The sequence below is a fragment of the Eumetopias jubatus genome, unplaced genomic scaffold, assembly GCF_037043125.1.
Source record: "Eumetopias jubatus isolate StellerSeaLion01/CBP00866 unplaced genomic scaffold, mEumJub1_p1.0 scaffold_17, whole genome shotgun sequence".
Taxonomy (NCBI): domain Eukaryota; kingdom Metazoa; phylum Chordata; class Mammalia; order Carnivora; family Otariidae; genus Eumetopias; species Eumetopias jubatus.
This window is the reverse complement of record NW_028274823.1, coordinates 12,017,776-12,040,581: the sequence shown is the minus strand read 5'-3', so window position 1 is coordinate 12,040,581 and position 22,806 is coordinate 12,017,776. Positions and strand designations below refer to the sequence as shown.

Genomic DNA, 22,806 nt, shown 5'->3' with positions numbered 1-22,806 from the left:
AGAGAGTGAGAACTGGAAATATATCCGAGAAGGAGATTAGAACCAGCAGACAAAGGGCTTTGTGCAGGAGGTGATATTTTATTTTTAGTTACGAAGAAACAACTGAGGGGAGTATTTTGAATAGTGGAGTATTTTAGTTAAATCGATGTGTGAGAGATATAATGGGAACAACCTAGAAGCTCAAGCCAGAATCTCTGAGCCCGGTGGCCTCCTTCAGCAGAGGTCAGTAAGGATCCTGGAGCTTGAAAGTCCACTTAGGGGCAAGGATCACAGCGTGCTTTGTGCTGGGTGTGGGTCCTCTGTTGGGTGCCATGCCTCCTGCAGCAGGAGGTAAGAGGGAATGAGACTGGAGAAGGAAAAGATTAGGAAGAGGAAAGTTTCTCCAGACTAAGGGCTGTAAAAAGCTTAGTAAGGAAAAGCAGGCTGGACTTTTGAGGCCGTGTGGAGGGAACATGCTTTTTTCTTTTTCTTTCTTTTTTTTTAAGATTTTATTTATTTGTCAGAGAGAGAGTGTGCATAAGCAGGGGGGAGCGGCAGGCAGAGAGAGAGGGAAAAGCAGACTCCCCGCTGAGCAGGGAGCCTGATGCGGGACTCCATCCCAGGACCCTGAGATCTGACCTGAGCTGAAGGCCAATGCTTAACCGACTGAGCCCCCCAGGCATCCCAGGGAGCATGCTTTTATTTTACAGCTTGGTCGCAGTAGAGAGGATAATTTGAGGTTGATAATACCTGCAGTGAAGATCATTTTTGGCAAAGGGAAGTGAGGAGAACTTCCTCTGGTTAGAAAATGACTTTTCTCATGATTTGGCATTCTCTAATGACTAGTTATCTGGATGTGATACTGTGTGATTTTAGGGATGGCAATTAATGGTTGACCTACTTTGCCTTGGGAATACAAATACCACATGTTCATTTGTACAATGAACGCCTTGTAGGTAAGAGCCCTGACACACACCCTTCTTGTCAACAGAGTCATATCTGTACTTAAGTTTGTTATTACTGTAGAAATAGAATTATGTGTAATTTGGTAGTGGAATAACATTGGAATTATTTTTTACCAGGAAAAAGTTCAAAATGAAATGTAAAAATAGTAGATACAAATTTTGTTTCTATTTTTGAAAGCATTCTTGTACAAATAGGTGTAATCTGTGTATATTTACAAAATAAACACTTAACTATTTATATTTATTCAAAAAACATAAAAGGTCGTGTGCCAAAATGTTAACAGCGATTGTCTCTGGGAGGTGGGCTTATGAATGAATTCTCATTTTTCCCTCTTGTTGTTTCTTATTCATATTTTCTGGTTTTTCATTTCAAAGCAAAAAGAAAAAGGTTTTCACCTTTTTTTCTGTAATGCAGAAATAGAACAAGAAAACAGGAGGTGCAATTGCTAGATCTGCCATATAGGATCCTATCTGCAGAGCAATAGACTATCCTTTAAGCTGTTTGCTCTCCTGTTCCCTTTCAGAGGATTCTACAGATGTCGGTGAGGAGGACAGCTTTCTTGGTCAGACTTCTGCTCACACGTCTACCCCACAGACATTTAGTTACTTCTCTCAGGTATCAAGCAGTAGTGATCCTTTTGGGAATATTGGACAGTCACCATTAACAACTGTGGCAGCGTCAGCTGGACACTCAGCATTCTCCAAGTCCCCGGCTGACCTCCCTTTTACAACTGGATCCCAAGATGTGTTGAATGCATGTTCACCACCCATTTCGAAGGCTCAGTATGGTGCTCCACCTTCTTCACAGATGGGAATGAATACTTACCTGCCTTCTCAGCCGAGTAGTCTCCCTCCTTCCAATTTTGGGAGCCCGCCACAGGGAACACCACATCAAGGACACAATCCGTATCGTCATACCCCTGTGAGCAGCAGGGCCAATCCTTATATCGCACCACCACAGCTGCAACAGTGCCAAACACCAGGCCATCCCGCCCATCCTCCCCCCTCTGGGCCCCCTGTGCAGATGTACCAGATGCCTGGAGGGTCTTTGCCACCGGTATGAGACATGTTTTTATATCCTAGCTATTCACTCTGATTTTTTATCTCTCTGTCATCTTAGCCTATGTTTTTAAAAACACTGCACTTTTAATAATCAGTGTGATGACAAATTATTTTCAGAGGCCCTTCTTTGTAAGCTACATGCTTTGAAGTAAACATTCTTTCAAAAGTAGCTCATCAAATGGTTCATGTATTAGTTTATATTATCAGTCTGTGGAAGTAGTACTTGATTTTAATGAGTTAACTACATGTCAGTATTTCCAGATTTTAGTGTAAGATATCAATAATAAATGTCATCTAGAGATAGGTGAGAGTTGAAGCAATTATTAACAGACTGCCAGCTTCTCATTTTTTAATTATCCTACTCAATCAAAACATTCAATTACAGGGACTAAAATTGATTACTCCAGTAATTTCTTTTATTTACATTATGAAGTTTGGGTCTAGACAGTCAACCTCGAGTCTCAGGAGGGTGATGGAACAACATTTGCATTGGGTAAAGTTTATGAAATTCCCTTATGCTCTTTTCCCAGCTAATTGTTCAGGGAAATCAACTGAATCAAAAAAAGGGAAATGATTAAAAGGAAGAATTAAGAACCCCACCCATTTTGGCAGGGATAGCGGTATTATAGTCAGGGTATAACCTCACTTCTCTCTTGGGGATAGAGAATGGGCTCTGTTTTATTGTTTAATTTAAATTCTATCAACATACAAACTCTTGATAATGTTAGATTTCAGCATATTGGAACGTAACCGGAATCACAGTGTGCAGTATAGTTAACGTAATAGTTTGCTGATTAAATTTTTGAAAAGGTATCTAAGAATATTAAAAGTGGTAATTTCAGACTTAAAGTTGCAGGGGTGCCTGGGTGGCTCAGGCAGTTAAGCGTCTGACTCTTGATCTCAGCTAAGGTCTTGATCTCTGTGTCGGGAGTTCGAGCCCTTCATTGGGCGCTGCACTGGGCATGGAGCCTGCTTAAAAAAAACAAAGTTGCAAAAATAAAAATAGCACCAACAGCACTCCAGTACCCTTAACCCATATTTATCCGTCATTAACATCTTACCCCGTTCTGTCACTTGTGCATGTGTGCACTCACACGCATTTGGGCATCCTCTCTCTCCTCACCATGTATGTGTGCAATTGTTTTGGGAAACACTTGGTCAGTTGAATACATGATGACTCTTTACTCCTAAATATTTTCCTGCATATTTCCTTTATTTTATTTATTTTTAAGATTTTATTTATATATTTGAGAGAGAGAGAGCAAGAGACAGAGCACAAGCCAGGTCGGGGGGAGAGGCAGAGGGAGAAGCAGACTCCCCGCTGAGCAGGGCGCCCAATGTGCGGCTCGATCTGAGGACCCTAAGATGACTTGAGCCGAAGGCAGACGCTCAACTGACTGAGCCACCCAGGCACCCCTTGTGCGTATTTCCTAAGAGTAAGAAAGTTCTTTCACATAACCACAGTACAGTTAACACCTTGGTAACTTTAACATTGATACATTCCAAAATGATTTTCAATTAAAAAATTTTAAAATAATTGTATTTTGATTTTAAAAGTATTTCTAGTACAGAAAATTTAAAAAATGCAGAAAAGTCAAATGATTAAAAATTGCCCCTCAGTAACCACTCTTTTCATTTTGTTATATGTCTGTTACCTTTTTTCTAGACATTTCTGTGAACCTTTTTTAGATGTTAAGATTTTTTCTAAAACATTTTTAATGGCTCTAGAGAATTCTAGCATTTAAGTTACATAATTTATTTAATAAGGTCTCAGACATTTAGATTGTGTCCAGTGATTTTCTATTATAAATGACCTTTTGTACACATCTTTGTAGGTAAATTTTTACTTGTTTCTTAATTACATCTTTAGGATGAGTTCTTAGAAATGGAATGGCCAGGTCAAGGGATGTGCAGGTTTTAAAAGTTAACTAAATCATAGAAGACATACTGCTAGATTGATTTCTGTGAAGGTGCTAGTTTAGTTTGCCATCAGTTTGAGAAAGCCCAGTTTACTTTTAAGACTGATGTTAAATTTTGTTAGATTTTTAAAAAATTTTAGTTGCTTTAAGGCCTAGTTATTAAACTAAACAGTTGTCTAGAAATACATGTAGGATAATCATTACTAATGTCACTTTGTGTCTGAGGCATATGTGGAATTGTTTTTTTGGACAAACATCATAGTCCTCTAACTTTTTTGTGTCCTTCAGATTCCTCCTTCAGTGCCATCAGGGTTGACCCCTCCAACGCAACAGCAGGCCCTTGCTAGACCTGCAGGTCCCTCTGTGCAAGTGCCACCTCCTTTTCTACTTCAAAACCAATACGAACCTGTTCAGCCCCACTGGTTTTACTGCAAGGAGGTAGAATACAAACAACTATGGATGCCTTTCAGTATGTTTGACTCTTTGAATCTTGAAGAAATCTATAATTCAGGTAAGTACTAATCATGCATCGTTTGTATCTGATTTTAGGAAGAGAAGAAATAAAGAGTATTTTTCCATGGCTTACTTTTTGTGAATGTCAAATTCCTTAGGCCTTGTAGACTCCACCAGACTCTGCACCTTAAGACAGTGATATTAACGTAAGTCCTGAGTTATTTGAGCAAGGTTTTTAAATGTTTTAATAATTTTCTTCTTTGTGTAACGGTGTTTTAAGTTAGAGAAATAGAGTAGTTCATATAATGTGGGTGTCAATTTTTCTATTTCCCTTATTCATTTGTAGCTAATGGGCACTTATAAAATATCTTCTTTGGAACTCTTGTTCCCGAAGATGCTCTGAAAAGTGTTCTGTGGTCAGGTGAGTTTTGGAAGTGATTTAATCCCATTCACCTTTTGAGATAGACAGTGCACTGTAGTGTCTTAAGGCTCTGAGAATTGGCGTATAGAAATATGTGTTTGTGTTTATCCTGATGATATTTCTTTTTCTTTTCTTTTTTTTAAGATTTTATTTATTTGTCGGAGAGAGAGAGAGCGCGCACTTGCGCATATAACCAGGGGGGGTGGGAGGCAGAGGGTGAAGTAGGCTCCCGCTGAGCAGGGAGCCTGATGTGGGACTCATCCCAGGACCCTGGGATCCTGACTTGAGCTGAAGGCAGATGCTTAACCCACTGTGCCACCCAGGCGTCCCTACCCTGATGATATTTCATCATGGCACTTAAAAATCACTCGTTAATACCCCCTAGAAATATACTTTATGGAACATTGCTGCTTTGATTAAAAGAAGAAAACATCAGTTATTTGAATTATGATTTTTTTAGATGGTCATTTTTTTTTAAGATTTTATTTATTTGAGAGAGAGAGAGAGAGAGAGAGAGCGTGTGCACACATCAGCAGGGGGAAAGGGCAGAGAGAGAGGGATAAGCAGACTCCCTGCTGAGCAAGGAGCCCGATGCGGTACTCGATCCCAGGACCCTGGGATCATGACCTGAGCTGAAGGCAGTCACTTACCTGACCGAGCCACCCAGGAGCCCCTTAAATGATCATGTTTTAAAACTTTGTTCTGGCTGTTTTTTCTTCACTCAAGAAGAGTCCTAATTTTGAGCAGCACAAATTAATCTTAAAATTCTATTTTTAAACAAAAATGAACTTAGTTCTTTGTCTTTTAGGATCAGCCAGTCACCATATTCATTATTTATTACTTTTATACATGCCTTGTTACGGTCGGGTTAAAATGTGGACTTTGTGCTCCAGTCCAGCCAGATCCTGAGAGCGTGGTTCTAGGCACGGATGGAGGGCGCTATGACGTATATCTCTATGACCGAGTGAGGAAGGCTGTGTACTGGGAGGAGGAGCCCGCTGAAGTGAGACGCTGTACTTGGTTTTACAAAGGCGACACAGACAGCAGATTTATTCCCTATACCGAGGAGTTCAGTGAAAAACTAGAGGTATGTGGGCTTTATTCCTTTACTCGTTTCTTTAAAAAACATAGGCCTTGTATATATCGGAGCCCTGTGTAACACCACTCACAATGGAGCCGACTTTATTTTTCTAAAGAATTATTTATTTATATTAGAGAAAGAGCGCGTGTGCGCATGTGTGTGGGAAAGAATCTCAAGTTGAGTGCGGGGCCCAACTTGGGGCTTGATCCCAGAACTCTGAGATCATGACCTAAACTGAAGTCATGAAATAGTCGCTTAACCAACTGAGCCACCGAGGCGCCCTGAGAGCCAGCTTTATAAGAGCCTGTTTTGATCCTGTTCACAAAGAGGATTGCTTTTAAGTGGTGCCATTGTTCAAGAGATGCTAATCGTGGCCTCCATGTCTGAAGGTAGACTGTTTTTCAGGGACATATCACAAATCACAAAAGGTACTTTAGTAAACCTTCAGATCATCTTAGTCTGCTGGGATCTGTTTTTAACAGCACATGCCAAGCCTATGGATGCTTTTCAAATTACTGTTCAGTGAAAGGCTTGAGATTAACCTCTGATTTTTGAAAAATAAATAGAAAACAGAATAGGAACAAATGTCTCAAGACTTATTAGCCATTCTAAAACTGCCGGTAAAGTTTTATATATTGTGTTAATTTCTTATGATTGGTCTACTTCATGGTTGAATTAAATGTTTGAAATAAGTTAAATGAATTCAATTTGCATACATGGAAATGAGATACAGAACACTGTAGTTACTGTTGTTTAATGTTGTAGTAATTAAAACTTGGATAACTATTGCTAACAGAAAACATTAAAACAATACTATGTTATCGGTGAAAGGGGCCTTTAAAATGTTAACTTTCCCTAGTTCATATTTTGAATAGCTTCAAGTAAGGACTAGACCTTATGTTTTGTTTAGGAGCTGACGTCAAGTTTAACAGCTAACCATTAATTACTAAATTCTTTTTGTGCTTGAAGAACGTAATATTTAATAGAGATAAAAAATTAAATCACAATCATGTCATCCTTTCAAATTGAACCTCTACATTTAAAAAATATTTTCTATCTGTATACGTATTTTTCTAACTATTGTAATAGTACAGACTTTTTGTAGCATATTTTGCTTTTTTTAAAAAAATATAAATGCATTTTTTAAAAAGTATTTATTTGAGAGAGAGAGGGAGCATGAGCAGGGGGAGGGGCAGAGGGAGAAGCAGACTCCCTGCTGATCAGGGAGCCTGATGTGGGGCTTGTTCCCAGGACCCCAAGATCATGACCTGAGCCGAAGGCAGATGCTTTACCTACTGAGCCACCCAGGCGCCCCTATAAATGCATTTCTTAGGTATTACCAAGTGTACTTGTCCTGGAAATACTAATCTCTATAGTAGTGACTATGAAATATAATTTTATAACCAAATCGACACTGAAAGGTAAGTGTTGGCCTAAAGTAGGACAGTGGGGAAGGTAATTTGGAAAAGAAGCTTGTTGAGAGCACAGGCTTCAAATTTTTTTCATTTCAACCTATTAAGAAATACATTTGACATTGAAATTTAGTATACACATTTTATACATACACACACAAACATATATTTAATTATTAGAAATACTGGTGTGTGGTAACTGACTCTCTGGGGAATAAAAGCCCCTGATTTATAGCGTTTGCTGATTTCCATGATATAAGTACTCTCTTCATGGACAATTTTAAGCTATCAACAGGATGTTACTAGACACAGTTGGGAAGAGTTTTGATTTGCGCTTGTGAGCTGATGTGGGCCTGCTCTCACACACCACTGAAAGCAAAGGCCCGTGGAACAGTACTTACACTTACCAGGTGCCACTCTGATATTTTTTATTTCATTTGAAACATTGATTTTATAATTTATTACTAGTCATCACCCACAGTTTGAAAAACACTTGATTTAGAACGGAGTCAGAACTCACTTAAGAAGAGCATAGACTGAAAAGAAGGCATAAAATTAATTTTGTTCTTGGAAATATGTACAGGAGGCACCAGTCTCCCAAATTATAGTTTTAGTTATTTGAGTGAGGAAAAAAATGTGTAAAAAATGTGTTGATATCTATAGCTTAATTTTAGACTGAAATTATTAAGCAAATGTATACCATAATTTTTGGCATCTTTGGTAGGACCCTACTGAAGGTATAATATCTCAAGTTTAGTCCTATTATTTTGAAGCGAGGGCACATAGTCTAAGTATAAAGTCTAAGCAGTATCTAAAAGTATTCACTTTATCTCACTTTATAATCTTATTTGATTATAAATGGATGACACTGGCTTTGTGGGTGGGATAGCTGTCCATGTACTGACCGTCTCAACAGCACACGACTGTTCTTAATCTAGGGAGATCTTAGCTCCACTTCAGCATCTTCCATGATGCTTAGACCAGATCAGGGAAGATGCAGAGGAGGTTAGGAAATGAGAAAGCCAACGAGAAGAAGAGAAGCAAGACATATTTCTCAATATTGTGTAGGTGATCCTGTACTATCAGAGCACTGAAACAAAACAGAAGAGTTGGAAACAGAAAACACCTTCTATTTGATGATGACATGATTATGTACATAGGAAGTCAGGAGAACTTTCAGAAATAACCATTAGCACTGCAAGTCTGTGGATATAAAATCAACATCTACCAATTAATGGCATTCCTGTATAATAGAAATAACTAACTAGAGTGGGGGGTGCCTGGCTGGCCCAGTTGGTAGAGTATGTGACTCTTGATCTCAGGGTCATGAGTTTGAGCCCCACGTTGGGCATGGAGCCTACATAAAAATAAATAAATAAATAGATAAATAACTAGCACCCATAATAAAAAAAAATGCTATTTATAACACTAACAAAACTATAGGCTAAGTAGGAAAAAGTCTGACAAATACCTATATGAACTTGTGGAGGAAAACTATAAAACAGAATTAAAGGAAATAAAAGATGATCTCAAGAAATGGAGCTAAATATGTTCACAGATGCAGTTAAGATGTCTGTTCTTCCCAAATTATTTTATAAATTTTATGTAATCCTAATCAAAATTACATCGGGTTTTTAAGGTACAATGTGCAAACTGCTCCTGAATTTTATATGGAGGGTCAAAGTGTCAAGAATAACCAAGATCTTTTAGAAGAATGGCATGTGGAAACTTGCCGTACCAGACATTTATTCTAAAGCTGTGGATTGAAAGGGAATATGAAAAAGTGCAAATAATTCTTAAGATGGTGAAACTTTTCTTTCTTTAAACATTTTTGTTTGTAATCTTGCTTTTATTTATTTTTTATTTTTTTAAAGATTTTATTTATTTATTTGACAGAGAAATAGCGAGAGAGGGATCACAAGCGGGGGAGTGGGAGAGGGAGAAGCAGGCTTCCCGCTGAGCAGGGAGCCCGATGCGGGGCTCGATCCCAGGACCCTGGGATCATGACCTGAGCTGAAGGCAGATGCTTAACGACTGAGCCACCCAGGCGCCCTGTAATCTCGCTTTTAAAAATTATAAATAAATATCGTAAAAATTATAAAAAGACCAAGTGGGGAAGAGTCAAAGGGATAGAGACTGATGGAGAGGAATCATTAATCAATCACTGGGAGACAAAAAGAAACTCGTCTATTTTGACATGATTGTCAAATAATCATTGTTAATTAATTTTTATTTTTTATTTTATTTTATTTTTTTTCTTAAAGATTTTATTTATTTGACAGACATTGAGAGAGGGAACACAAGCAAGGGGAGTGAGAGGGAGAAGCAGGCTTCCCGATGAGCAGGAGCCCGATGCAGGGCTCGATCCCAGGAGCCTGGGACCATGACCCGAGCCGAAGGCAGATGCTTAACTGACTGAGCCACCCAAGCGCCCCTCAGCAGTCATGTGTTTGGAGTCAGAAAGTTGAGGATGGGAGTGAACTGCAGTTCTTCCGTTGCAACTTGACAGCGTGTAATCTCATGCAGCTGTGAACTTAAAATGTCTGCTAAGGGTTGATTGTGTCCTTCTTTCCAGCCTCCAAAAAATATGTGCCTCCGAATGTGATCTTACCTGGAAATAGGATGCTTGTAGATACAATTAAGATGAGATCATTCTGGAGACGGGTGGGCCCTTAATCCAATATGACTTGATATCATACCATGTAAAAATAGCGTTGCATCTGTGAGCCAAAGGACACTAAAGATTGCTGGTAGACCCCCAGAAGGTAGGAAGAGGCAAGGAAGGAGTTCCCTGTAGGTTTCCGAGGGACATGGCCTGCTGACGTTTGACTTCAGACTTTTAGCCTCCAGTACTGTGAGACAATACATTTCTGTTTGCAGAGCCATTCAGTTCGTGGTAGTTGTTACCACAGCCCTAGGAAACTAATAGCCTGTGTAAACCTTTGTTTTCTCCTCTATATAATGGGGATAATCTTATTTAGGAGTGATTGAGAGTAATTAATTAAATGAGGTAATGTATATAAAGTGACTGACAAGTGTGGCAATTAATTAGTACATGAGAGCCTCTGTTACATTATTTTTATCATCATAGTTATACTTTTGTTCCACACTTTTTCTCAATGTGGTATAAATTTATCTTACTGGATTATATGTTTCCATTATTTTAGGCTGAATATAAAAAAGCAGTAACCACGAATCAGTGGCACCGTAGGTTAGAGTTCCCCAGTGGAGAGACAATCGTTATGCACAATCCAAAGGTAATGTTATTGTTTAAGATACTAAAATGTTAGGTTCATTTTAATTAATTATTTTGCTGAGTGTGGTTGATAAATGTTCATTTTAATTAACTTCTGTAGGGATATATTTATAAGAGGTGCATTGTTTTTAAAAGCTTACTGTAGTTTGTTCACATTGATCATAGAAACAAAAATAAAATTTAAATTTTTCTCATGAAGTTTCTGCTTAGGGCAGCATGTTAGCCGAAGCCTAGTATGCACCATTGAAGTTGTTTGATAAACGTTTGCACTCGATCAGAGGTTGGCAGGCTTTTTCTGTCAGGGGCTGCAGAGTAAATATTTAATTCTTCGTAGGCTGTGTGATCTCTGTTGCAGCTCTCAGCTCTGCCTGTGTAGCCTGAAAGCAGCTGCAGATAATATATGAACCAGTAGGGGTGTCTATTGTGGTAAAACTTTATTTATAAAGGGGGTAGCTCAGATTTGGCTCGCAGGCCACAGTTTGTCCACCCTGCCCTTGATGGTGGTTTGTTTCAACTTTTAAAAATATGTCTTTCCTTTTCTTATTTGTATTGTCTCCATGAACTTGTTTTTTTTTTTTTATTTTAAAGATTTTTATTTTTTTGAGAGAGAGAGAAAGCACATGAGATGGGGGAGGGCCAGAGGGAGAAGCAGACTCCCTGCCGAGCAGGGAGCTCGATGTGGGACTCGATCCAGGGACTCCAGGATCATGACCTGAGCTGAAGGCAGTGGCTTAACCAACTGAGCCACCCAGGCGCCCCGGAACTTGTTTTTTTTTAAGATACTAATTAGGGGTGTTCTTTCATTTACCATACTTAATCCCTCTGACTTCCAGGTTCCTCACCTGTAATAGGTACCTCCCAGGGTCATATTTTAGATAAAAAGAAGTAATTTATACAAAAACAGCCAGCATAGTGCTTGGCATATGGTAATTTTTCAGAACATAGGGTATTTATTTATTTTAAGAAAAGTGTATGAGAAAACAAAAATAATTTTAATCTCATCACTTCTGTAGCCCTTATTGATATTGAAATAAAATAAAAACATTTATATGCCAACAAAACTTAAACAGTATAAAAAGGTGTCAAATCAAAAATAAAAGCCTCTTACCTCTGCATTTTCCATTTCTCCTAATGGTAACTACTCTTAACTTTTTTCATTTGTTTTTGATGCAAACACAGAAATTTTGCATACCATCTCGCATGCCTCCTTTTTTTTTTTTAAAGAAAAATTTCTGTGTAACATAGGACTAAATTTAGTTGATTTAACAGAATATATGTTTCCTAAAAAATGGTGGGTAAATTAGCTCTTGGAATTGAAATTGAATTTGTAAATTAATTGGGAATCTTGCTATTTAAAGAATTATGCCTAAAATATTTTTCTAAGATGAAGATTCCTCCGTTCTAGGTAATTTTTCTTAATTTCTTATACAAAAATCTGGATTTTTATGTTACATTTTTAAAATCAAGGTGTTCTACTTCTGATTTAGTTGTAGTATTTTCCAGTATAAACTTTGGAAATATTGGTATTGATTTGCCTAATTTTAATGGTTAATGTGAACACTAGCAGGACTGTTATAAAATTGTTTTGGGAGAACAATACTAGTACTTGATTTGTAAACTATTGATATTGTGAAGTAGTTTTTTATGTATTGAAATAAATTATTTAGCCTGTAGTGGAAATGAACTTGGTCATGAGGTCTATCATAATCCTTCTGTCGTGTCTTGAAGGTTATTGTTCAGTTCCAGCCTTCATCAGTGCCAGATGAATGGGGAACGACACAAGATGGACAGACAAGGCCCAGGGTTGTAAAGCGTGGAATTGATGATAACCTTGATGAGATTCCTGACGGTGTGTATAGTTTGTTTAGGGCCAAGGTCATTTTTAGACTCCTCTATTTTAGCATCATTTTTTAGAATGATGAAAAAAGAAGCCATTATTAGGACTACCTGCTGTAACATGCAGAAATCAGCCAGGTTGGCACATATCTTTCTTTTTATTCAATTACTTTTATATCTGTTTATTTTAAAATTTAGAATTCTGTAGAAGATATACAAACCATGTGACATAGATTCTAAAAGACGTATTGTTGTGAAGAAGCACTTTGCTGGTTGAAACTAGGCTTGGCAATATTTTTGGGCTTTTGTGGTCATGTCTCATCTAGTTTGTATTACTCTAGTGTGGAAGTTGGCAAACTTTTTCTGTTAAGGGCCAAACAGTAAATATTCCAGGCCATGTGGACTTTGCTGCATCTATTCAGCTCTGCCATTGTAGCATGAAAGCACCTGTAGGTGGTATGTAAACAAATGAGCATAGCTGTGTTCCAGTAAAGCTTTATAAAAACCAGCCTGTGAGCAGGATTTGACCTATTTGGCCAACCCTTGCTCCAGTGTATGTGCTTTGGTTCCCCTGTTATACCGTTGAAAATACAGATTTTATTTTGATGATTACATACTTTATTTTTGTTTCATTGTCTTATGAAACTACAAATATAAATTCATGTTCTCATATTATGAATGTGAACAAAATAACCAGATAAGGTAGCAGATTTAACTTGTTGTTGTTTCTGTATGCCAGAGTAAAATAATAGATTTAACTTGGTTTTCCTATATAGAACTTGAAGATGTTCCAGTATGTAGAATATATATTATATAGGGAAAGGATTTGGGGAAAACATTTTATTTATTTATTTATCTATCTATTTATTTATTTATTTAAGTAATCTCTACACCCAATGTGGAGCACCGGTGCCCTATTGGGGGAAATATTTTAAAGTTTTATGCTGGCATATTGCTTCTCCATGTGGGGCTTAGTCTCCTGGGGAATTCTGAAGAAGTCACAAAGGTTATGGAGCCTCAGCAGGTACAAAACTGCTGGTTATCATATGCTCATAGCCTCTGGGATCCCAGAGGTGGTGTGCTTCCTCCATCTCATGGTCTAGTTCACTGTTAACTTGGCAAGATGGACCTTGAGCTTTGTTCTTCTCATTTCATAGAGAATAATGAAGCTAATTAGCTTGGAAGGGTCTTAAATTTCTTTACCTAGTTTGTGATGACAAAAGGGATATTTAGAATATTGCTATTTACATATGAAAACCCAAACAATTTCCCAGCTTGTATGTATGCATGTAGGTATGTATGTATTTCTTTTGTAGGGGAAATGCCTCGGGTTGATCATTTGGTGTTCATGGTACATGGTATTGGACCTGTGTGTGACTTGCGCTTTAGAAGCATTATTGAATGTGGTAAGTATTAGTCATCTTATTTCATGGAATGAATTGAGAAGTAATAGAAGAACTTCTAAATGTTCATTTTTAAGATAGTTTCCAGCTGTTTACTACTGGCTGTAGTAATTTATACTTGATTTCCTCTTATGATGTATGTAACTCATAAAATCCTAGACTGAAAGATTAGGAGGGATCTTGGAAATAATTTAGCTTTTCTGACAGACAACCTCTGCATAGGCACTTACGGCAACTAGGTATACCGGTGCATTGAACTGATTTAAAGTCAATTAGTTGAAAGAAGTTGTTTAATGGAACAATGAATGTGCCTGGTTTACTTAAATTTTTGAAGTTTTATTTTTAATTTATTTTTATATCTGTATAATAGTAGTTCATATTTATTGAATACCTGATTTGTGCCAGGCATTTTGCTTGGCATATTACTCACCTCTTGGCGATAAACCTTGGGGATATAGGTGCTGTTGCTCTTCTCCCCACTACTAGGTGAGGTACCGAAGTCCACAGGCATAAGTTAACCTCTCCTGTATCATGGTCTGTGGGTTCTCGAGCAGGGATCCTGTGGCAGACAGTTTGATTCCAGAGTCTGTACCCATAGCTGCCTTCCAGGAATGGTAGTTAAATGTTTTTCAGTCATTTATACATTCCTCTAAAACATTGAAAAAAAGAGCTTCCTAAAAGTTGGGTTTTTTCCTTTTTGGACTGATTTTGTCATTCTTTTTTTTTTCTTAAAAAGTTTGTTATATGAAAAGTACTAGCATATTTGAGGGAATTAGTAACTACCCATCAAGCCAGGAAATTTAATCAATTTAATTTGTCTTCCCTGATTTTTTTTTTAAGTGGATGATTTTAGGGTGGTTTCCCTGAAATTGCTGCAGACACATTTCAAGAAATCTTTAGACGATCGGAAAGTAAGCAGAGTGGAATTCCTTCCGGTTCATTGGCATAGTTCCTTGGGTGGGGATGCCACAGGTGTTGACAGGTGTGTGGACTTTGATAACTTGTTCAGATTAGTCAAACTTAGATTCAGAATTTAAGCCATAATATGAAATAGTTTATTTATTAAATAAAACTTTATTTAAATGATATAGTTGCTCTGACGTATGATTTAAACACTGACTGTTAACGTTTATATGCTACTTTTCTGTGTGTGTGCATGTGTGTTTGCGCACGTGTGCATGCATATGTCTGCAGTCCTATTATAAATATTTAAGGGAATCTGAGAAATGTAAGCCAGTCTTAGAATACTATTCTAATCTATAGTAGTTTAGACAGGGGGCTGTCCTGTACGTTGTAGGATGTTTAAGAGCATCCTGGCCTCTACCCACTGGACAACACTCCAAACCCCCAACAGCCAAAAAGATGGCCAGCTCTTGTTAAAGGCCAGCAACATCTGTAGGCACTGTGACAAGTAAAAGTGCTCCACTCAATTTTGAATGCTCCCAATTGAGAAACACAGATTTAGATAATACTTATTCTAGGACACAGGGCTAATAACATATCTGGATTTTAGTGAAGATCATGATATTTCAGGGCACGTGGTTTAATAAAACTAATTGTACAAATAGCATTCTGTGTTGTTCCGTATTATTATTCCATGGTAGGTCCTGTTATAATGAGAGGGTAATCTTTCTCTGTGGATGTTTGTGAACTTGACTATGTCCATTCTCAAATCAAGAAAGATTTTCAGTGCATGAAACTCCTTTCTCATTCCTTGCTATATTCCCTGTTGTCCAAAAATTGTGTCAGGTATCCTGCTTTCCAATTAATTGGAAGAAAAATGGACAAGCAGCCTTTCATCTTTAAAAATAAAATTAAAATTTTTACATAGGCCTTATTTTATGTGATAACTCTCCGTAGAATCCCCAAAGTCACAGTATAGTTGTAGGCACACATAAACTTTTTTGCTTTATCTTGATTGATTTATAAGAACTTTGTCTACAGAAGCAACTCATAATTAGTCTGTGGGATTCTTATACTCATTGTATATTTAGAAGTCACTATCTAAACTTTTTAAGTCTGTAGATGTAAGGTGGCTAGGTCTGAATATACTTTTTTTCTTTCTAAAACAGGAATATTAAGAAAATCACTTTACCAAGTATTGGTCGGTTTCGTCATTTTACCAATGAAACCTTGCTAGATATTTTATTTTACAATAGCCCAACCTACTGTCAGACAATTGTGGAAAAAGTGGGAATGGAGATAAACCGTCTGCATGCACTTTTTATGAGTCGGAATCCAGACTTCAAAGGAGGAGTCTCTGTTGCTGGTCACAGTTTAGGTAAAACTGTCAAATATCCAATTTTAAACATAATTTTTGTTGAGTAATCGCTGCTTTTAGTGAGGGTGACATTGTTAGTACAAGATCTAGAATTATGGATTTTAAGTTTTATAAAGGGTAGACATGAATGCGTTTAGGTTCTGCCTTTGCTTTTCAATTACCTAGGAATGCTTTATATTTTAATTTATTCTGCTGTTTTGGTAAAACAAGAATATTGATGATCAGATCTTGATTGACATTTAACTTTTGTATGACTTCTTCCTAGGGACTTTGGAGAAAAAAGTAGGAGACTTTACTTGGTGTTATAAAAGTATGAGTCATTATAAAACAAAATGTAATTTTTTTTAGGTTCTTTAATATTGTTTGACATCTTATCTAATCAAAAGGATTTGAATTTGTCAAAGTCTCCTGGGGCTTTTGCTGTTGCTAATGGAGTTGTGAAGCAGCCACGTTTTCAGGAAAAGCAGGTATGGCCTGGTTACATATTTAGATTAGAGATGAAGTCAAATGGTTTTCTAAAGCCTGAACTGTTTCCTGAAAATTTTTTTTTAAGTTTATTTAAGTTATCTCTACACCCAATGTGGTGCTCAAACTTGTAACCCTGAGATCAAGAGTCTTATGCCCTTCTGACTGAGTCTGCCAGGTGCCCCTGAAATGTTTTTATAAATCAAAGTACCCTGAGGTTTATATGTGTGATAGAATCATTTAACTTCTTTGAGTTTCTCACTTGTCTTCCTTATGGATTATGAATTTAAATGTGAGAGAAAGTTTATTATTTAAAAAAATGTTAAGTAAATTATTGTAGGAAATGGGAGCAAGAGTGATTTATTATTCAATTGATATACTTTTTTAGAATATTCAGACTTTGGATGATAAGCTACCTAAAATTACGATTTCTGATGGGAACAAAATTGTTTAAGATTTGCTGTAGACCAGGAGACATTTTATGGGAGTTTTTCTGAGGTTTGCAGTGTTCCCCTGACTTTCTTTTCTTTTTCCTTAAGATGCCTGACGAGCCAAAGTTGACTTTGGATGAGTCTTGTGACCTTGACATTGAAAATGAAGAAGTCCTAAGTTTGCAGGAAACTCTGGAAGCACTTAGCCTCTTTGAATATGTTAGCACTTTTGAAAAGGAAAAGATTGATATGGAATCTCTGGTACTAAGGATAGTTTGATTCTTTTTTTTTTTTTTTTTGGTGGGCAGCAAATCAAAGTTTATTGAGCGATAGTAAAGTGATAGTACAAAGCTCCCAAAGAGGAAGGGGACCTGAGAGGGTTGCCCTGATTCATTTTTTTTTTTTTTAAGATTTTATTTACTTATGTGACAGAAAGAGAGCGTGCACAAGCACAGGGAACAGCAGGCAGAGGGAGAGGGAGAAGCAGGCTCCCTGCAGAGCAAGGAGCCCGATGTGGGGCTCGATCCCAGGACCCCGGGATCATGACCTGAGCTGAAGGCAGATGCTTAACTGACTGAGCCACCTGGGCGCCCCAGTATGATTCATTTTTGTTTGAAATTGTTTTTCCTGTGTATAAGATCAAAAATTAAGAATCATTTGAATACTCTTCTATCATAATACATTTCAGATAAGGCAGAGACTTAAATGTTTAAAAATGGAAAAACACAGGAGTTTTGTTTGTTTTTTTAAAGATTTTATTTATTTATTTGTCAGAGAGAGCACAAGCAGGGAGAGTGGCGGGCAGAGGGAGAAGCAGGCTCCCTGCTGAGCAAGGAGCCCGATGTGGCACTCGATTCCAGGATCCCAGGATCATGACCTGAGCCGAAGGCAGACGTTTCACTGACTGAGCCACTCAGGCGCCCTGTTTGTTTTTTAGTATAATCTGGAAGGGCTTCTAAGTATGGCACAAAACCCAGAAGCCATAAAAGAAAAATTACATAGCAGGAGATGCCTTAAACAACACCTAAAGGCCAGTGATAGATTAAGAGGAATATTTGGAACACACATTAGAGACAAAGGGGCTTATTTCCTTATTATTCAAAGCTCCTATGAATTAGTTACACAAAGACCATCAACACAATAGAATAGGTGAAGACTGTGAACAGATATTCAGAAAAGGAAATAACAAATGGCTTCTTGTCATATGAAAACTCTTGAGAAAAAGGCAGATTGAAAGTGCAGTGAGTTTTTTTATAACTTCGGTTTGGCAAAAATAAGGAGCTTGTTAATATACTATGGGGCCAGGATGAGGGTAAGTGGGCACGGTTTACATATTGTTAGTAAGACTATAAATTGGTACAGCCTCTGGAAAGCAATTTGGAAATCCCTTTTATTATTATTTTTAAAATTTTTATTTATTTATTTTCTTTTTAATGAGGATTAACTTTCTTTTTGATGAAGATTTTAGTCTATTCAAAATGATAGGGTTGGAAATTTTATTTTATTTTTAAAATTTTTTATTTAAATTCAATTTAACATATACTATATTATTAGTGTCAGAGGTAGAATTCAGTGATTCATCAGTTGCATATACCTCCCAGTGTTCATAACATTAAGTTCCCTCCTTAATGCCCATCATCCAGTTACCCCATCCCTCCCATCTCCCTCTCCTCCAGCACCCCTCAGTTTGTTCCCTATAGTTTAGATGGTAATACCTTTTAAAATACAAAAAATACCAAAAATCTTTTGCCCCAGCAATTTGCCAGTAGTAATTCCAAATACAGAAGTATTGACGCAAGAGTATCTATAAGGATACTCTCTCCAGCACTGTTTATGATAGCAAAACCTTAGGAATGCCTTCTGTGCCCACTGGTAGGGTACCAGTGAAATAGTTTATGGTGCATGCATGTAATGCAGTGCAGCTGTTGAATAAATGAGGCAGTGTCAGAGATAATGGTAGGAAATGATTTCTAAGATACGTTATGTGAAAAGAGCACAGTTTGGTCCCATTTGCATAGCAGGCCACACAAGGAAAACCAGACGGGCTGTGTATTCCGAAGGTGTCTCTGGAAGGAGAACAGATTGCAGTGGCTGCTGAGAGAATTGGGTGGTTGGAACAGGAGTGGAGGGGAGAGACTTCATTGCTTGATTGTGTAGCTTTTGAATTTTGTACAAGATGCATATATTTTCTGCCAAACATGACTAGAATGGTTTAGATGTGGAGGGCTCAGATTTTACAGCCTAAATTAATCCAGGATTTAAAAGCAAATTAACTTTTAAAAAATTGACTGGATCTTAAATTGCTTTTGGTGGTGTGGTTTCATTTTATCATTTCCTGATTTCAGTTTCACTTATCGATCATTAGACTGATTAATGTGCTTGTTTGTTTGTTTTCTTTTAAAGCTTATGTGTACAATCGATGACCTGAAGGAAATGGGCATACCCCTTGGACCCAGAAAGAAGATCGCTAACTTTGTAAAACAGAAAGCAGTTAAACTGGTAAAGTTTATTTGTGCCCTAAAAACAGAAACCAAAACTCATCTTTTACTGGCTTGTTTATATTTTGGAAGTTTTTGTTAATACCAGTATGGTTAGGCAAGGGCACAGTGGTGGAGCTGATAGAAGTGCAGACTTTGGAGTCAGCCAGAGCTGGATTTCAATCCCAGTTAGGCTAGCTGACCATCCTGGTTTTCCTGGGACTGAAGAGAATTCCCAGGATGAAGGACTTTCAGTTTTAAAATTGGTATTTGGGGATTGCCTGGTGCAAAAACTGGGTAAGCCCTGGACAGGTAGATGAATTGGTCATCCCAGTTCAACTGCTTATTAACTCCCTATTCATGAGCAATTTGCTCAACTTTTTGGATCCTTGATTTCCCTAATTTCCAAAATGTGAATTATGCTACCTTCCTTATAGGGTTGGATTAATGCATGTAAGCTTAGCCCCCAATAAATGTTAGCTCATTTGCTCCCTTCTTAGTACTCACCATCTAAAGAGATAAGAATAGAGCCACTAAAATCTCATTAAATAATAACCAAAAAGCAAAAATTCTTAATAATACAAAAAGCAACAACTAAAAAGCATGTAGAAAGAAATAGAGCAATTGGGAAAAACTCACTTGTTTCATTTAATTTTCATTTATTTATTTATTTAAAGATTTTATTTATTTGAGAGAGAGAGAGCGAGTATGAGCAGGGGGAGGGGAGGAGCTGAGGGAGAGGAAGAAGCAGACTCCCTGCTGAGCAGGGGTCCAGTGCAGGCTCTGCAGGCTTGATCCCAGGACCCTGAGATTATGACCTGAGCTGAAGGCAGATGCTTAACTGACTGAGCCACCCAGGTGCCCCTAATTTTCATTTTTTAACCAAATTAATTTTACAGAGATTTTCTAAGTACTTAGAAATATGAGTACTTAGGGTGGCTACTTTATTTTTTTGTTGTTAACACGGTCTATGTTGATCCTTCCATCTTTTGAACTTCTGTGGTTCTTTTATTTGTGTTATGTATTTACAACTTACCATATGTCACTTTATATGTGAAGGACTATAAAGTTGGGACTGATTTGTTCTGATTAGCTTAAGCAGTTGAATTATTTAAGATTTTATTTATATCTTTTGGCTCAGGCACCGTGTCAGTATTTGGGATTTGGAGATGAACTGAGGGTATGTAGTCTCGTTAGGGGCAGAGATTGGACTACAAGTGACTCCATCAGTCCTGTAACAGAGTGCTGTCCGTGCTGTCAGAGCCAGGGGAGGGGTGGCGGTTCTAGCCTGGGGAGAAGGGGCTGGGGAGGGTCAGAGAAGACTCCCCAAGTGTTGATGTTTGAGCTTAAAGAAGTAGGATCAGGGGAAATGGCCTTCCAGGAGTGGGCTTGTGTGTACCTATGGCTGAAACAGCAGGTGAGCTGGGAATAGGGTAGGACAAGGGGTCCCGGAGGCTGGAACGGGAGGTGTAGGAGCTTGTATTTTCTCTTGTAAGGGAGGGGTTCTTAAGAATGTTTTTATGGCCATGAGAGTCATGGTGCTTTTAAATAAACCTTGTGAAATGCTTACCTGCTTATTATTCTATCACAAATTATGATTTAGTACCAAATCATCTGTTTAGTCTAAATTTTAATTTTAACTTTAGAAATTTTAAAATTTAAAAATATGTGCAATAAACTACATTATAAAATTTCAGCCGTGAGCAAATGTGTCTATAACAAATGAATTTTTGAACATGCTGGTTCCTTTCTGGTTTTTCCATTAACATTTGCTTTCTTTTGCTATTGGTTAGGGCCTACTGGCTGATACGGAGTGCTAGAGGAAAAAAGGAAAAAAAAGGTAGCTAAGCTTAAAATTGAGACAATTTTATTATCAACTTGATTAAAAAGGTTTTTTTAGGGGTGCCTGGGTGTGGTCAAGCATCTTACTCTTGATCTCAGCTCACGTCTTGATATCAGGGTTGTGAGTTCAAGCCCCACATTGGGCTCCACGCTGGGCATGGAGCCTACTTAAAAAAAAAAAAAAAAGTTTTTTTAAATCCTATAACTGGAAGATTGTACCTTTTGACCCCTTTTACCCATTTCCTATACCCTCCAGCCCCCATCTCTGACAACCACCAATCTGTTCTCCATTTTATGTTTGTTGATTTTTAGATTCCACATTTAAGTGAGATCATAGAGCATTTGTGTTTCTCTTTCTGACTTATTTCACATAGCATGATGTCTGCAGGGTCCATCCATGTTGCAAATAGCAAGAGTTCTTTTTTTATTGATAAATAATCCTCTGTGTGTGTATGTATGTATACACACACAAACATATTCATCCACACACACCAAAACTTCATTCATTTGTCCATCAGTGGACATTTAGGTTATTTCCATATATTGGCTATTGTGTAAATAATGCTAATGAAATTGGGGGTACAGATGCCTTTTCAAGACAATGGTTTTGTTTCATTTGGTTATACCCCTAGAAGTGTGGAATTATTGGATCGTATGGTATATTTAACTTTTAATTTTGGGGGGATCCTCCATACTGTTTTCTGTAGTGGCTACATCAATTTACATTCCCACGAACAGTGCACAAGCATTCCCTTTTCTCCACATTATTTCCAACACTAGTTATCTATTGCCTTTATTGATGATAGCCATTCTAACAGCTGGTGGGTGATAGATACCTTATTTTGGTTTTGATTTGCATTTCCCTGATGATTAATGATGTAGAACATATTTTCATGTACCTGTTTGCCGTGTGTATGTATGTCTTCTTTGGGAAAATGTCTATTTAGATCCTCTGCGCATTTTTTAATTGAATTAATTAAAAATTTTTTTGTGTGTGAATTGGACCGTAGTTTCGTTTTAGCACAGTAAACCTCTTGCTTCAGTTTCCGAGGGGACGTTATTTGAGAACCACTGCCGCAGGGCAATGGGGCACTGAGAGGCTGTTAGCAGTCTCAGAGCACTCATTGTGATTACTCAGTGACTCAGTGAGAGGTGATGGGGGTATAATAGGAAGTGGAAAGGAAGGCTGGCAGACAGTTTTATTTCTTCTGTATTACTGCCTACTGAATTAAACAATTAGACTTGTTTCCTGGATTGCCTAGTGTTTGGAATTCGTTAGTAGACAGGCCGGTTTGGCCAGCTGTTCTGTTCAGGCGCCACGGGTGACTCTTCAAACCTGAGACAACGCAGTCCCCTGCAGCGTGGGGAGTGAGGACCCTGAAGTGTGGGCTTGTGGCAAACGGGGAAGGCCACCCATGGCAGCTGGTCACATACCCCTCACGTAGCGGCTGCCGTGTCAGGCTGTGGTCCGTGGGGGGTGGATTTGATCTTGCTACTGCGGGGATACACTGGTTCCACCGAGG

General features: G+C 37.9%; 1 protein-coding gene across 4 annotated transcripts in view; it reads left to right on the top strand.

Moving 5' to 3' along the window:
* The window catches only part of SEC23IP (SEC23 interacting protein), a 40,946-nt gene that overhangs the window by 2,020 nt on the left and 16,120 nt on the right, over positions 1-22,806 (top strand). For all 4 annotated transcript variants that reach the window (XM_028121780.2, XM_028121779.2, XM_028121777.2 and 1 more), the window contains exons 2-12: positions 1,469-2,001; positions 4,214-4,436; positions 5,693-5,886; positions 10,460-10,549; positions 12,277-12,397; positions 13,701-13,790; positions 14,628-14,769; positions 15,860-16,068; positions 16,417-16,535; positions 17,073-17,225; positions 19,368-19,463. In XM_028121780.2, the coding sequence (XP_027977581.1) occupies positions 1,469-2,001; positions 4,214-4,436; positions 5,693-5,886; positions 10,460-10,549; positions 12,277-12,397; positions 13,701-13,790; positions 14,628-14,769; positions 15,860-16,068; positions 16,417-16,535; positions 17,073-17,225; positions 19,368-19,463 (1,970 nt within the window). The remainder of the gene's footprint in view (positions 1-1,468; positions 2,002-4,213; positions 4,437-5,692; positions 5,887-10,459; positions 10,550-12,276; positions 12,398-13,700; positions 13,791-14,627; positions 14,770-15,859; positions 16,069-16,416; positions 16,536-17,072; positions 17,226-19,367; positions 19,464-22,806) is intronic.